The following is a 17,159-nucleotide window of genomic DNA, read 5'->3' as shown; positions in this document are numbered from 1 at the left end:
CAGCATTTAACGTAACTTCAAATTGCACCGTGAGCGGAACCACTGATTTCGTCTGTGAGCTCTAGACGGACATATTTACATGCTGGACTCGAGTGCGTGCTCTGCACAGTTGCATGTTTTCACATTTTCCCAGGGCTGATGCTGGCGAGTGCCCCCACGCGCGACTTCAGGTATCCCAGTCGCCAGTGGAAACAGATGACGGCGGCATGAGGAAAAGCAAACTGGACGTTACAGACCACGGAGACACACAGAACGGCTAACGTCGCGAGGAACGCGAGGCTGTGAGGAGGGAACCGGACATCGCGTGAGAGGTGTGACTGTGGTTTGTGGCGTTGACTCTGGTGACAAAGTTGTTACTCTGGTGACAAAGTTGTTAGTGGCCCCCTAACATGTTTTGGCCATAGACTGTATAGTTTTGGCAGGTAAGCCGTCACAAAACGTTGGCGACCCCAATCATTCACAGCATGTGAGAGAGAGAGCGCTCATCTCTGCTCCATCCAGTTAGGCGGTACTTTGAGCAGTACTGTCTAAGTTTATTTTTACGTAGCTAAATTGTAATGTATATTTATATTTTTATTTAATGTAGCGATTGTACTGTTTGCATGTTTTATGTAATGCACTGGTCAAGTGTAAGCCCCTATATGCTCTGTGTGTGGGTGTGTGATCTGCAGACGCTGCATGCTGCTGAGGGTGGGGTGTGTGTGTGTGAAAGATCCTAGGTTTCTCCGGCGGGCGTTCTCCTGTGGCGGCGTTGTCATGGCGAAGAGTAAGTTCGAGTATGTGCGGAGTTTCGAGACTGATGACACGTGCCTCAAAAACTGCTACATTGTAGTGAGACTGGATGGACGCAATTTCCACAAGTAAGTAGTACACACACACACACATATTCACACACATATACACACACAGATACACACACACAGACATACACACAAACACCCTCTCTCTCTCACACACGCACACACACACCCACACTTACACTTGTCTCTCTCTCACACACACACACTGTCTATTGATTGCATCTCTCTTTCTCTCTCTCACACACACACACACACACACACACACACACGTGCAATGTGTGCAGGTTCTGTGATCAGCATGCGTTTGTGAAGCCCAATGACGAGCGCGCGCTGGCGCTGATGCGGAGGAGTGCGGAGTGTGTGATGGAGCAGCTGGAGGATGTGTGTGTGGCGTACGGCCAGAGTGACGAGTTCAGCTTCGTCTTCAAACGCTCAACACACTGGTTCAAAAGAAGAGCCAGGTACACACACACATACACACTTCTCAGTATGCTCATGAATGTGTGTATGTTTATTTGTATGTGTGTGTTCTCTCCTCAGTAAGCTCATGATTGTGTGTGTGTGTGTATGTGTGTGTGTTTTCTCCGCAATAAGCTCATAATGTGTGTGTGTGTGCGCGTTCTCTCCTCAGTAAGCTCATGATTGTGTGTGTTGTGTGTGTGTGTGTGTATTAGGGCTGTAACGATATGCGATTCGAAACCGAAATCGCAACACTCATATCCACGAACCTGTGCCGCGGTGTGAAAAGGCAGAATCTTGACACACCCTTTCTAGTGTTTCACACAGCGCTTTGCAACTTACGCGACCGCATAAGCAACACACATGTCCCGCTTTACTTACCGGTAGCCTACGTTGTCCAAAATTAAATAAATAATTTCATACCCTCGTTGCTTTCATTGTAGACTATGTGTTCAACTTTACCAAACAGTATACAAATAAACTCCCTCTCCTTGCCCCGCTCTCTCTCACTCTCCCTCCCTCGCTTAGTGGACACGTGCGACTCGGCCCACACAATCCAAATAAAACATTAAATTCACAATCGTGAAAGCAAGGATGCATAGAAGACGATTAGCTAAATTACTATTAAATTTGCTTAGCATCATTAGCATGCTGCACATATTTGTTTAAAACTCTTGCATTCAAGTTGACTGATCATCTCAATACCAATGTTTCCCAAAGGGGCCTGTCCCAAGGAGAACAAGTATTACCTTGAAACTTAAACACACATGGGGAAACTGAACAGTTTTTAATAACAGAAATGTTATTAAATAAAATGTCTAGCCCCCCCCCCCCCCAAAAAAAAAACAAGGTTCGTATCGAACCGTGGGTCAAAAATCGTGATACAAACCGAATCGTGAGGTTGGTGTATCGTTACAGCCCTAGTGTGTATGTATATGTGTGTATGTTTTCTCCGAAATTAGCTCATAATGTGTGTGTGTGTGTTCTCTCCTCAGTAAGCTCATGGTGTGTGTGTGTGTGTGTGTGTGCGTTCTCTTCAGTAAGCTCATGGTGTGTGTGTGTGTGCGTTCTCTCCTCAGTAACCTCATTGTGTGTGTGTGTGTGTGTGTGTGTGTGTGTGTGTGTGTGTGTGTCTGTGTCCTGTCCACAGTAAGCTCATGACGCATGTGGCCTCCCAGTTCTCCTCCAGCTTTGTTTTCTACTGGGGTGATTATTTTACCCATCAGCCCCTGCTCTACCCTCCCAGCTTTGATGGACGAGTGGTGCTGTATCCTAGCAACCGTAACCTGAGAGACTACCTGAGCTGGCGACAGGCTGACTGTGAGCACAATGACCTCATCACATGACCTCATCACATGACATCATCACCCAGCTGTACTGTATGCTTTACAGTATTCATGGGTTTCATCAGTTCATGCACCTTGATTATGAATGCAGACTGCATGGTGCTTGATTAATACCGGAGAATGTCTAATAAGGGGAGAACTGCCACTCTCGGAAAACGTCCGGTTTCTGAACTGGTTGCAGTTCCTTCTGTGGTTCCACATGAGGGCGCTCGTCCACGAGTGCAGAATGCATGGAGGTCTATGGAGCTGTACCCCTCAAAATCCACTTTTCTCGGGATATCATTTTTTTTCAAGTAATTTGAATATTGTATTCGAAAGGGGAGGCAAAGAAAATACAATTGGTTGAGTATTATATTTTTTAAAGTCACTTAATTGTTCTAAAAAGGCTTTCAAACGTGTCAATGACGTCATTCATTAGCACAATGCTAGCGTGTTATGGGCAACAACGACCCAACCTGTAAGAAATCAAAAGGACATAAGTACTTGTTCATTCAACTTTTGACCTATAACCCATGTTGAAGTTATACAAACTACAATCAAATCTGAGATTTGTCAACGACAATCAGGTGAAAGAGACAAATTTATCCGTCTAGCTCCATTGACGCCCATTCATTCTGCACTCATGGCGATCGCCCCCAGTGGAACTCTGGTGGAACTGCAACCAAAATTCGGTACAATGGGATTTAATACGGAGTGGCCAGGCTCTCCGTAGACGGGCTCTGTTAATACACCTGTGTAAAGGGACCTGATGAAACCCATGAATAGCAACTTCAATACACACAATACACACACACAAACACACACACACAAACACGTGACTTCAATACACACACACACACACACACGCGACCTTATCACTTCCTAAGCTATTAGGTGTCGCCACCTGACGTCATAAAGTGGGTGGCGACCATCTTGGAAGTATGCATAAGAGAACTTAATGTAAATTAGAAAGTCAGTTTCTGGTTTAGTATAACTTCTATATTAATAATACTTTTGATCAAAGACGGTATGTTACTGTCATATAGGCCTACACAGTTGCCATAATAGTCCAGACGAAATAAAGATATGCAGTTTAACAGATTATTCATTATCAAGGAGAGCAAACTTTTAAACTGACTGAGGAGTGGAGCAGTCAGTCAGACATCGATGTCTGTGGCTAAATCGAGCCTAGGATGAACCTGCTACAGTTAGCTTTTCCTTGTAGGAATAGGCTAATTAGGCTATTATTCTATCCAATTTGAGTCGTATATTCCCTCGCACTAGTTAAAATAGTACAATTACTGTTGTGTACACGGTTGCCCTAATGGTCCAGACAGGGTTAGGCTGTTAAAAAGTCAAGGAGAGAAAACAAACAGAGTGTGCCTATCCAAAACATTCATGGCTTGTTACTAGCCTACAATTGATTAAACCAAAATTATGATGGTCAGAATTGTGTCAGTGTGTCCAGATTAGTTGAGCTAATTTAGTGTCAGGTGGGTGAATATGATTTTATCAACTATTAGCGATTTGTTAGTAAATTAGAATTAAAATTTGTTTTGGTGAGTGGTTGTTTGGACCATTATGCACTGGCCACTTGTCCCCGCCCCACTAATCCCATCTAAAAGTCAAATAAATTAAATAAAACAGAATAAAATAAAAGTTAAAAGGAAATAAAAGAGAGGAGCTGTAAAAAAGACACAGAGTGGTTTAAAACTTTAATTTAATTTTTCATTAAGACCTTGTGGGTGTAGTGTTTGAAGTTTTAAAATCCACAATCTCTCTGCTCTTTTTCTCTGTAAAATTGTCCAGCCTGGGTTCCCTTCAAGGCCACAGACCCTCAAATGTGTGATGTTGTGCGTCTGGAAATGTGTGACGAGATAAGTGTTGAGTGTATTTTTATGTATGTTGTGCAGATGTTGTTTGAGGCGTATGCGAAGTGTATGTCCAGTTTCCCCGATGTACAACATGTGACAGTGAGTGCAGGTGATGGCATATACTAAGTTGGGAGTGTCTAAGTTTAGTGGATTAGTGGGTGCAGAACAGTGACTATGAATATTGGTGATGAATAGGTGAGGGGTGAAGTGTAAGTTTTCTTTAGGGGGTGGTGGTTGTAAGTGACGGGTGAAGGTGGTGCGTATGAGGAGGTCTTTGAGGTTTTTATTGCGTCTATATGCGGAGATGAGTGTGTGGTGTTGGAAGGTGGGGTGTGTTGTTTGGAAATCAGTATAGTGTTGTTTCAGTGTGTGGTGAAGGTGTTGTATGCCGTGTGAGTAGGTGCCAATAAGGGGCAGGAGATGGGGTGGGTCAGGGTTGGGGTTAGGAAGAGGGTTGGGGTTAGGGTTAGGAAAAGGGTTGGGGTTAGGGTTAGGCAAAGGGTTGGGGTTGGGGTTAAGGTTAGGAAAAGGGTTGGGGTTAAGGTTAGGAAAGGGGTAGGGGTTAGAGTCAGGGTTAAGGTTAGGAAAAGGGTTAGGATTAGGATCTGGGTCTGGGTTGGGGTCCGGGTTGGGGTTAAGAGGAAGGTCTGGTGTGGGAGTGGGTGATGGGCAAGTGTTTGGGGTGTATGAGTGAGTGGGAGCAAGGCCGGCCAAAGTCAAGTGCTTAATGTGGCGGAGGAAACGTTTAGAATAGTGCCTCTTACGGAGGGCTTGAAAGAGTTGTTGTATGGCATAGTGAAGGTCTGTGGGAAAGGAGCAGATGCGATGAAAGCGGATTATTTGTGATTTTAACTATGGATCTAAACGTGTGTTTTGGGTGATTGCTGTGCTTGTGCAAAAGTGAGTGAGTGTCCGTGGGTTTAAAATAAACTTTGGAGCTAAAAGTTTTATGTGTAGGTGAAATAGGGGTGAAAAAGATGGTAGTGTCTAGAAAATTAATTTGGTGAGGGTCAATAGTGGCCTTAAGTGAGATGGATGGGTGATGTGAGTTTAAGGTGTCTAAAAAAGTGTTGAAATCCTGTAGGGGGTGTGGCCAAGCTCCAATGATGTCATCCAGATAACGAAAATAAAAAGTGGGTTGAAGGGGGCACTTGGCCAGGGCGGCCTGCTCCCACTCACTCATGTAGATGTTGGCGTAGGAAGGTGCAAAGCGTTGACCCATGGCAGTCCCGTGTACTTGTAGGTAAAGTTTCTTGTCAAAGTTAAAATCATTGTGAGTGAGACAGATTTCTAAAAGTTGCAGGAGGATGGTGTCCGGTCTGTGAGGGTCTGGGTATTTTTGAAAAGTGTTTTGAACTGCTTGTAATCCGGCAGGGGTGTTGATATTGGTGTAAAGGCTATCTACGTCTAAAGTGAAGAGGTGAGTGTGGTGTGGGACTGCCATGGGTCGAAGCCTAGTGAGGAAGTGGTATGTATCCTTGAGGTAGGAAGGGTGTCTGTTGGAAAGGGGGTTAAGATAGGAGTCAATATAGATGGAAATGTTGTATGTGGTGCTGTTGCAATCTGACACAATGGGACGACCAGGAGGAACCTGAGAGGGAACTGTCCAGGTGTGTGGGGGTTTGTGAATTTTAGGGAGGAGATAAAATTGTCGTGGTCGGGGGTGGTCCGGTCCTTGTAGTGTTGAGCTCTCGTGTTCTCATGCAGCTGGTAGCCTATTCTAGCTACGTTAACTTCACGATAGGCTACTTTACCCTGTCTGAAAGGCTACTTTACCCTGTCTGAAATGCTCATCATGTTATGTTGAATCTTTTTTTTTTAGATTAGATTCAACTTTATTGTCATTTAGCAGAGTACAGGTACAGAGCCAATGAAATCCAGAATCTCCAACACAAACACAATCATCTTTAAATTATTCATGAACGTGTCATTACTTCGAAACTCGTCATCACTCATCACGTAAGCACCATAATAATCCCTGTCTCTTCAAAACGTAGCATACAACTTCACAACATGGCCAAATAAATGGCAGAACTTACAGTGTCTGGTGCTCGATCACATCCATGACTTGCAGAACGATTGATTAGTGTGCCAAACTTGTGAATCTAATTGTAAAATAAACCACAACTGGCTCAAATGAACACAATAAGTAGCCTAGGCCAAACTTTTTTTCTGAGGACCCACTTTTTAAAAATGACAGACCATCACAACTCATTTCACTTTCAGAGCAGAGCGTTTAAAATGTCCATTTAAATTGTAGCTAATATAATGCTGAGCGTTTTAAATCCGAAATAATAAGGAATATGAGGATATCTACAGCCTATGACGCAAATTGAATAGCCATGTCCGGTATACGGATGTCTGCTTTAGTTGTAATCGTTCAAGTTGAAGAGCTGGGTCAGTGGATCTTCTGGCCAATCGATTTCCGTTTCGAAAATGAAAATTAACAAAACAAAAAACTTATCGAAATTATCGAATTTCCGTTTTAAAATACAAAATCGAAAAACGAGAATATTAGTCGTTTTCCGTTTTTCTAATCGGTTTGAAAACATCAAAATACAAATACCGAAATCAGTCTTAATTTTGACGATCATTATTCAATGAAGCCTATAACGTTATGGAACAGTGTACACGGCACCCCCCCCCCCCTCCCAACATTCTAAATTAATTTTATGCACCATATTGTTATGTAGCATAGTAATATTACACCATTTGAAAGCTTGGACTTTTGGGAATACATATATGACATATGACAACTTTTTTCATATACAATTTGTATGGTGCTTTACATTGTCAGATTAATCAAACTATGTCTCACTTCAATTTGATAAACAAAAAATGTCCCCCTCCCCCTCCTTTGGTGCTTCACTACTTTCTAGCTGCAGTGCAATAAGTAGATGCCACATATTGGGTCTTGACATATTCACAGGAATAGCTATGAAATATTTATGTTGTTTTATCCAATATTAGTTGTGCAGATGTATAGTCCATCTTATACACACCCATTGAAGTAACAAAGGAAATGCAAAAAAAGAGACTTTTGTGTAATTATTCCATATTTTGTGTAGTCATTCTATATCAGAACCTGAACCTGACATACAATCAAAATAGTCTACAAGAAACCTCAGAGTGTTACCTTTCAGTTGAGACCAGGATTATGCTTCTACACCAAGAGGTTGCCACACAGTAAGCCTTTTATTGTCAGTATGCATTTTGGGAACCCAAAAGTCCTGTGGGGAGTTTCCATAGGGCATTTTACAAAACGCATGAGCATACCTTGGCAAATAATGGTCCAAAGCACCGGCGGAAATATAAAACAGTATTCTAGCCTCTGTACCTCTGTGCCAATACTTCCCACAGCTATTCTGATTGTTCCTTAAGAAACTACAAGGTCTCAGCTTTCTAAAGAGACCAAGCATTTGATGGTAGGCCAAACTAGGTGGGAACAGTGGCCTCTGAAGTAGGCATTTCGGGACAAGTCTAAAAATGCCCATCCCATATGAAGCTAACTTGGTAAAAATACCTGTTAGATATGGTGGCGTGTTGTGATGGATATAGAAGAGATGGTTAAAAAGGACATGTCTTATGCAGAAATCGCAAACACTTTAACAAATAACTTTGGTTCACAAAGAGGTTCCTCTGAGAGGAGCATCCGACGATTTTGCACCCAGCATAATTAGGCACCCACTAACTCAGGACCACCTGGAAACTGAGGTGTCCAAAGCAGTTTGAAGGTACTATGATGCGAGCTTCTGGGTAGGCTACTTATAACGTTATAGGCTTCATTAAATAATGATCGTCGAAATTTAAGACCTAAGACTAATTTCAGTATTTGAATTTCGATGTTTTGAAACTGATTAGGAAAACGGAAAACGACTTGATTCTTGTTTTTCAATTTTGTATTTTAAAACGGAAATAAAATTATCCTTCGTTTTTTGTTTTGTTAATTTTCATTTTCGAAACGGAAATTGATTGGCCAGAAGATCCACTGACCGAGCTGGTGTCCGTTAATGTTCATGCAAAAAGGCTGATTAATGTCCCTTGCATTTTGCAACTGCGAGGTCCATGGCAGGCGCCCCACAGAAATGTTTCATTTTGCGAGTGAAGGGGCTATCACATTGTACACAGTATGCGCTGCGCTCGCCGCTAGGTTGCTCTTGGTTGAGGTAACGTCCCAAAGATTTTTTTTGTGCTTGCCGCTGGGCTCAGCGCAAAATAGCAACGACAAAGTTCAACCTGATGCAACTTTGACCACGGCACGCGCAAGGGCGGCAAAGCGGCAAAATGCCGCTTGTGCTGCGCTTTGCTGAGCAGCATCGATTAGCATCCCGTGCCAGTGGCCACAGTGTGCCATATTTTAACAGACAGCAACAAACGTTTCTAATTGTCAACTATGCCTCTGGCTTACAGTTGGTTATAACGCACGTCTCCACCTGTGGTGTTCATTACTTCCTACTCCAGTAAGAAACTGGTTTTATAGAAAGTCTGGCGACATAGCATAAGCAACATAAACAATCAGCAACTGTGTGTCTATTGTAGGCCTATTCATTTTTATAACCAACAAATATATAGTTGGGCAGGTTTATTCAATCATCTTCATCTATAATGCTGCCCTATGGAGCACAGCTACCAGCAATAATATTCAATACTCCAAAGATGGCGCACATTCGGAAATTCACGTTTATGACTTTAAATTCATGATGTTGGTGGCGACACCTAATACTAGCACTATGTCACTACTGCTTGCATGTGGCCAACCTCCTTCTTCATTCCTCACATCTTTTGAAGTTGCACATAGCTCCGCTCATAAATCATCACTACCTAAGCTATACACACACACACACACACACACACACACACACACACACACACACATAGCTCCACTCATAAAGAACTTTGAATCTTTGCTGCCAGAAGGTTGCAACAGAATAAATACCGTAGCATGAATAAAATATTGCATTTAAAGAAATGCTTCATAATAAGTTTTTAACACCCCTAATATTTCTATATTTTGCATTTCTATATATTGTGGAAAATCAGTGAGCATGCCATACAAATTGAGTGGTTCAGTCATACTGAGAACATCCATCCTACAAAGTGTGGCCTGGCTAGGAGTAACAGTCCCCAAACATCGCCAGGAGTAACAGTCCCCAAACATCGCCAGGAGTAATAGTCCCCAAACATGGCTAGGAGTAATAGTCCCTAATAGTCTCCAAACATGGCTAGGAGTAATAAGTCCCCAAACATCACTAAGAGTAATAGTCTCCAAACATGGCTAGGAGTAATAGTCCCCAAACATCGCCAGGAGTAATAGTCCCCAAACATTGCTTCTCAGATCATGTGTTTTTTAGAGTGTCAAACTGAAGTAATGTCATAGGATTTGAATCTGAGGTCTGAGATCCCAATTTGAGATGTAGCAACAAACTTGTAGCGGACCGCTCCATATTCTTTATAGTAAAAACATATATCTCTATAGTCTTCACTGGGCTTATCCAACCGGGTTGCTTAAACGTAATTAGGTTGTTAACGTCACGCAGTCAGCTGACGCTAAAAGGCTGCTTGGCCAAACCTGCAGGGAGACCACTAATTACCAGGAAACTCTTATCGGAGAGAGAGATTACTGAGGGCATGTGAGATGTGGCGGGAGCATTTTAAACAGAGATTTCACACTGGATGTAGTTACACTGGATTCCTCTGGATCGTACCCTTGTGGATTAATCCTTTGGAGGAATTACTATGAAGCAGCGCGGATCCTGAGCAAAATAGGACCGGCTCAAACTACTTTGTGTTGCACATGACTGAATGGATCGGCAGCATGGCAAGATGTTTCCCTTTCTCTTGTCGGGGTGTTGCGAAGATCCCTGGTTCAAGTCGTAGGCCTACTCTGCAGTTCCCCTGGCTAGTCTCCCACTGGTAACTCAACACTCATCTCCGAGTTCACGTTTCCCTTCCGCCAGTATATCAACTAATTCAACATATTCCACAACTCACTTTCCTTCCGTGACTCAGACTCTTTCATACTTTCCTTTTTGTTTAAATATCATTTTATTTTCGATTGTATGGATGGACAATGATTATTTAAGTTGTATATGAATATTTTTGTTTTAATTTAAACTATCACAATATATGATTTGAAACTTATAAAACGTGTTGTTTGATTTATGTGATAGTTTCGCTGTAAAGGTGGCTACATTTGAATTTGCAGCCAAATACTGCCTGGCACCCCAGAGACAATTTAATCTAATTTAAAATAAAAGATTCAGATTAGTCACGTTACAAACTTATCTGATTTGACACAGAATGACCTATTAATAACCTGTGTGTGTGTGCACGCGCGTCTGTGTATAGGCCATATGAATAACCTGTGTAATATGTTCTGTGTGTGTGTGTGTGTGTGTGTGTGTGTGTGTAGGCAGGCCATATTAATAACCTGTGTAATATGTTCTGTGTGCGTGTGTGTGTGTGTGTGTGTAGGCCATATTAATAACCTGTATAACACAGTGTTTTGGAGCCTGGTGCAGAAAGGAGGCCTGAGCACATCACAAGCTGAAGAGCGACTCAAGGTACATTTACACACACACACACACACACATATATATACACACACACAAACACATACACACACATATACACACACAAACACATACACACATACACACACACATATACACATACATACACACACACACACACACCATCCATCACCGTGTTTTGTGTGAGGTTCAGGAGGATGATGATGATGATGATGATGATAAAGATGACGTGTGTGTGTGTTTGTGTTTGTTTGTTTGTTTGTTGCAGGGTACAGTGGCTGCAGATAAAAATGAGATTCTGTTCTCTGAATTTAACATCAACTACAACAAAGAGCCCCTGCTCTACCGCAAAGGCACCACTCTCATCTGGGACACGGTGAGTGAGTGAGTGAGTGAGTGAGTGAGTGAGTGAGTGAGTGTGTGTGTGTGTGTGTGTGCGAGTGAGACAGACAGAGAGACAGTGGGTTGACCAATTCTAAACTTGTTTCTCAGACAGAAGAGGTCACCACCAAGAAGGTGAAAGCAGCCAATCAGAATGAGTCAGAAGTCCATGTGACCCGCACCAGAAAGAAGGTCACTGCCCACCATTGTGACATCATTGGAGAACAGTTCTGGGCTGAGCATCCAGATATTCTGGAGTCGGACTGAGCAGCTCCATCAGGAGCACATACACACACACACACACTGGACTGTTGAGTCGAGTCTGATGCCAATAGCCTACCACCTTGTGACTGAAGTTCATCTACATTTTCATGTTTGTTGTAATAAACCGATTGTCTTAAGTGTGTGTGTGGTGTGACCACTGTGACTACTGTCAGGACCCTCAGGAGGTCTAGCAACAACCACATGCACACACACATGGCTAACACATGCACGCACACACACACATCAAGCATATCCTCACACATACGCACACACACCAAGCCGGCCCAGAATAAGAGCTGTCCAGCTGTGGCCAGGCACAAGACGACTCTGGCGGCGTTGGCAAGCCTTGCAGCATGCAAGCACCGGGCAAGATTTTACTCAGGCTCTGGCACACACACACACACACACTCACTGCCCCCCCCCCCCCCCACCCACACACACACACACACACACACACTCACTGGCCCCCTGCCACACATACACACACACACAAAGGGCTTTTTAGATATAACCTCCGGAGTATATGCGGACGTTTGTCAAATGGAGGTCCTACTCTTCGGGTGATTCGGATATGATGCTAACCTGCGGACCTTATACTGACTTTATACGGACCTATGTGTGAACGACATACACGCACGTTACAGAATCTCCGTGTGGTTGTCGAGTGAGGGGTGGGGGCTTGCAGAGTTCGCAAGAGGCGAGATATGACGCAGAATATATGCGGCCCCTGTCAATGCTGCTGTTTTTGTTTACAAAATGTATGCATGGCCCCAGCCGTGGCGCAACTGGCTGGGGCGCCTGCACTGTGCGCCGGCGACCCGGGTTCGATTCCCGCCCCGTGGTCCTTTCCGGATCCCACCCCGACTCTCTCTCCCATTCACTTCCTGTCATTCTCCACTATCCTATCCGCAATAAAGGCATAAAAGCCCCCCCCCAAAAAAAATATACTAAAATGTATGCATTAGGCTATGTAGGCTAAAGAAGAAAAATCTATTGTGCGTAGTCACGTAAGTGTGCATGGGCCTACTTGAAGCTGACCTACAGTATTTGTATGCGTGGTTCAAATAAACACATTTATCTGTTTTTAACGTTATGTAGAAGAATTACTTGGCTATGGAACCCAAATCTGGTTTGCGTTGGAGATAGCATGCACAAACTTGTAGGCTTTATGGTACCAGCCAATTCAGTAGGCTAACTCTTCAAGGCCATCATATACAACATTTTTAAACAACAAACAAAATACTAACATAACAGTGAAGTGGTTCGTTTTTTAATGGTTTATTTTTCCAAAAGCATCCTCTCCCCATGTGTCTATTGCATTTACGTAAGGAGCTTGGAACAAAGTTGGGTTTTCTTTGTTTTCATTTTCTCTAGGCATATTCATTCTCAACAAATATCAGGCTCAGCAGTGAGGTCATGAGAAGGCTATCAATGAACAGAAAACCGACCATGTTGGCTAACAATTGATTAAATACTCCTGTTATTGTCGTCAACGACGTCGTAGGCTACTGCCTTTTCAGCGCTTTCTGCTTATGATGATTTGGTCTTTTAAATTCTTTTGGCCTTTCGATGCGGTTGTAGGCTACATCAACGTGTCTCTTGCTGTTCCCTTCAAGTGTTCTATCACAATTCGTCACAAAGTCTGCCCTCATGGACAGTAGCTCTGTGATGTCTGCGTCTTTCCAGGTTGGAGATTTTCTGGACAGCACTATGCCACTCCATCCTGACACTGGCATTTAAGTCAGATTTAAGTGCCCCTGCCACATGGACGCACGAAAGAATAGTCATCAACACGCCCTCTCACTAGGTGTGAATTTTAACCGCATGTTCTACACTTCAGCACATTTACATAATATCCGGAGGAAATACTAGGAGGGGAATAGTAGAACAACCGGCTAAGTTCGGACTTCCAAATGACCGTTTATGTTGTTCAGATATACGGCCCAACCGTTTAACATCTGCAGAACCTCTGGTCTTACACGTATGTCTGGAAGCCCTAACACACCCACTGGCCCCCTGCCACACACACACACACACCTCACTGGCCCCCTGCCCAGTCAGTGCAGGTCCTTCCAGTTCCCTGTTCAGTTCACTCTGTCAAAATAAACTAAATGAAATATGGATTTGAAACTTTCATGATCCTTTTTCTGATTATTATGACCGCCGCTAAAGCGAAGCGGTCATATAGGGATTGTCATATAGGGAAAGTTTTTTTTTTTTTTTTTTTTTTTTTCCCCGTCATCTACTTCCTGAATTTTTGGTCAACGATACCCGGGACACCGAACCACCGGGGCCCATGAAATTTGGTGGGTATGTAGCCCCACTAGACTTTTACGGAAAAATTTCGCTTCGTCCCCAGGGGCCACTCCCCCCCCCCCCCCCCCCGTGCTGGGCCCCCCGAACCGCAAAAAAAGCAGTTTTTCCTAAATAACTACCTGAACCGTGGCACTGAGGATGAAGAATCTTTTATGGTATGTTGGTCTCAAGGGCCCACATCAACCTGGCCCATAATCACTCATTTGTGATTTGCACCCCTCTGGTAAAAAATGAAAATGCAATATTATTCTACTTTAATCGCCCCTATCTTCAGTTAAGATGTTCAGAACTGCACCAAATTTTATGTGTATGATTGACCTGGCATTCCCTGGGGACCTCGGTATGCCAAGTTTCGTAGAATTTCATCCATGGGGGGGGTCTAAAAAAATTAGGTTATGTGTACATTTAGTGACTGTACACTCATTGGCCCGTAGATGGCGGTGCACACATATACACATGCACACACACACAGGCACCCACATACTATCGGTATTAGAACGGCCGATACATAATTACAAATTCAGTAGGATTAAAAGAAAGCCAAAATAAATATTCATCATCATCATCATGGCTGCATTTCCAGTATTGGCGATAAGTAGCCGTTTGTCCACTAGATGGCGCATCATTGCAGTGAGACGTAATTTTGTTGGAAGTTAAAAGTAGGTTGGAAAAACAATGGACGCTTCCTACAAGGACCTGTAGTTTACCGCAGAGAACGTCTAATAAGGATAGGACGATGTTCACATGAAATGTAATTCCCATTTCTTCTTGAAGCCGAAATAAATCTGAGGATGTTTATCGGACATGCTTGGTTTTTACTGCAGGTACTAATATCAATAAGGACCTAGGTAATGTTACCTTTAGTGTTGGTTGAGTGATGGAGGCCAATTTGATTGATTGCATTTGTAGAAAACTATAAATGCGGTTATACCAAGCAAATTGATAGCAGCACTGTAATTGTATCTTTCGACTGTCATTTGTTGCACGTGCTACAAAAATCATTCTGTGCAATGGAAGATTTACCAACGTTACACCGGTCTGATACAGTTTTGCCTATACATGCGTGAGACTGAGACTGTTTATTTTGTTTTAAGTGCATGCAGGGTGTGAGAGGGGAATCGATGTGCTTTGATTCCAGCTTGGTAGTTGTAGTCTGTGAAATTAAAAAGCACGTGTGTGTGAAGTATCCAAACAATGAACCTTCATTTCATTATGGCTGCTTTAGCAACACACCTTAAGCTACTGTGTGGGTCCCATTTAGAAGTGGCTACTTCATTCGCGCTTTCCTTGACTCATGGAGCTGCGTGAATTTTATTACAACTTTTCGCCACGGTATGGCAGTTTAAGTCCGCTTGATACTGTAAGGTGTAAGCCATTGGTTTCCAAAGGAGATTTTATTTGTGTCGCCAGCATAGCCTATTGACAATTTATGTTGTAAATAGGCCTACCGTATAAGCCTACCTGTAGCTTAGGGAAGCTAACAGCTTTCTATTAGGATCTAGTTTGTTAGTTACATTGTCATAACTCCCTGATGCATTTTTGCATTTAGAATAGCCAGAGCGTGGATATCTCAATCGGAAAATTAAACGATATCGGGTGCCTATGGACTAGGCTGGGTGAACCTAGCCTGATCTGCCCGCTATTTATTTTTTGATTTCTTAAAAGATTGAGCTTGGTCTGGTGAAAGCCAGACTAGCCATGGACCTCAGTTACACAATGCAAGGGAACATGAATCAGCCTATATTTGCACGAACAATAACGGACAACAGCTCTTCAACTTTGGCCCGTTAAAATGTGTATGAACAGTCTAGCGACGCATTTCATCAAGGCCCATTTGGACATGTCAGTTATTTGCACCACTGGTTAGATGTACAGCATTTCGTTTCAGACTACTGTTACTTAATTTGTGCATTGACAAAAAGTATCACATGAACTAAAGATGACTAAAATCTTATGTAGAAGAAGAAACATTCACAAAAAATCCATCCATCCAAAAATGACCTTTGTTTTTGATAGCTGTTGAAAACGGCATGGAACTGACAGAGATGTTTTTGTTTACAAATAAATAAATAAATAAATAACATTATGCTGATACCTTTTGCTTTTCCCAAATACAATGTAGCCTACAGGTGTAAGTGACCTTTCATCAATCCAGTTGCAATGGATGAACTGTGATGAACTGCCCTACTTGTGATTGTTTAGAGATTTTAAAGGTTTTATAACAATGCTACATCTTCTTTTGCTATTCTACAATCTATTCACCTTTTCAGCACCAGTAGGCTACTTTCTGTGCAGCCGCACACACACACTCAGGCATGCCAAACAAGCATACACAAAAGTTTCAAGAGTGGGGGATGGAGTAAAATATGGAGACAAATTGAAGTGTGATTTATTTTCGCGGAACGGATGTACAGGACTGAGCGGCGGTCATATTTTGTACCGCTATGCGGTACATCTAGCTCTCATTCTCTCTCCCCCCTGCGCAAACATGTCCTGCATGCCTACTGCGTGTAGTTCTACTGCATAAAGTTTCGCAAATAAATTAGTTTGTTTTACAGAAATGGACTACTGTCACACAGGCTATAACCAAAAGCACACATTTTGTAAACTAGATGTACCGCATAGCGGTACAAAATATGACCGCCGCTTAGTCCTGTACATCCGTTCCGCGAAAATAAATCACACTTCAATTTGTCTCCATATTTTACTCCATCCCCCACTCTTGAAACTTTTGTGTATGCTTGTTTGGCATGCCTGAGTGTGTGTGTGCGGCTGCACAGAAAGTAGCCTACTGGTGCTGAAAAGGTGAATAGATTGTAGAATAGCAAAAGAAGATGTAGCATTGTTATAAAACCTTTAAAATCTCTAAACAATCACAAGTAGGGCAGTTCATCACAGTTCATCCATTTCAACTGGATTGATGAAAGGTCACTTACACCTGTAGACTACATTGTATTTGGGAAAAGCAAAAGGTATCAGCATAATGTTATTTATTTATTTATTTATTTATTTATTTGTAAACAAAAACATCTCTGTCAGTTCCATGCCGTTTTCAACAGCTATCAAAAACAAAGGTCATTTTTGGATGGATGGATTTTTTGTGAATGTTTCTTCTTCTACATAAGATTTTAGTCATCTTTAGTTCATGTGATACTTTTTGTCAATGCACAAATTAAGTAACAGTAGTCTGAAACGTTATTGTTAATG

The 17,159-nt window shown here is 42.6% G+C and overlaps 1 protein-coding gene across 4 annotated transcripts; it reads left to right on the top strand.

Annotated features, from left to right (window-relative positions):
- Positions 1–61: 61 nt before the first annotated feature.
- thg1l (tRNA-histidine guanylyltransferase 1-like) lies at positions 62–11,773 on the top strand. 4 transcript variants are annotated; one of them, XM_042061746.1, is made up of 7 exons: positions 62–311; positions 713–860; positions 1,085–1,261; positions 2,410–2,579; positions 10,933–11,021; positions 11,260–11,367; positions 11,484–11,773. In XM_042061746.1, the coding sequence occupies exons 2-7, from the start codon at positions 757–759 to the stop codon at positions 11,637–11,639; spliced, it is 804 nt and encodes a 267-aa protein (XP_041917680.1). In that variant the 5' UTR covers positions 62–311; positions 713–756; the 3' UTR covers positions 11,640–11,773. The 4 variants fall into 4 exon arrangements, with proteins under 4 accessions (XP_041917680.1, XP_041917677.1, XP_041917676.1 ...); XM_042061743.1 differs by having other exon boundaries at positions 62–422; positions 672–860; XM_042061742.1 differs by having other exon boundaries at positions 63–311; positions 672–860.
- The last annotated feature ends 5,386 nt before the right edge of the window (positions 11,774–17,159 follow it).

This window comes from Alosa sapidissima, chromosome 14 (genome assembly GCF_018492685.1).
Source record: "Alosa sapidissima isolate fAloSap1 chromosome 14, fAloSap1.pri, whole genome shotgun sequence".
In the NCBI taxonomy this organism is placed as follows: Eukaryota; Metazoa; Chordata; class Actinopteri; order Clupeiformes; family Clupeidae; genus Alosa; species Alosa sapidissima.
The sequence above is the reverse complement of the archived record's forward strand: the minus strand, read 5'-3'. Positions and strand labels throughout refer to the sequence as shown.

Excerpts from the sequence above, each read along its gene's own strand:
- thg1l (XM_042061743.1), top strand. The coding sequence starts at position 679 with ATGCTGCTGAGGGTGGGGTGTGTGTGTGTGAAAGATCCTAGGTTTCTC. Across the intron at positions 1,262-2,409 it reads TGGTTCAAAAGAAGAGCCAG|TAAGCTCATGACGCATGTGG; the intron begins GTACACACACAC and ends TCCTGTCCACAG. Across the intron at positions 11,022-11,259 it reads AAGCTGAAGAGCGACTCAAG|GGTACAGTGGCTGCAGATAA; the intron begins GTACATTTACAC and ends TGTTTGTTGCAG.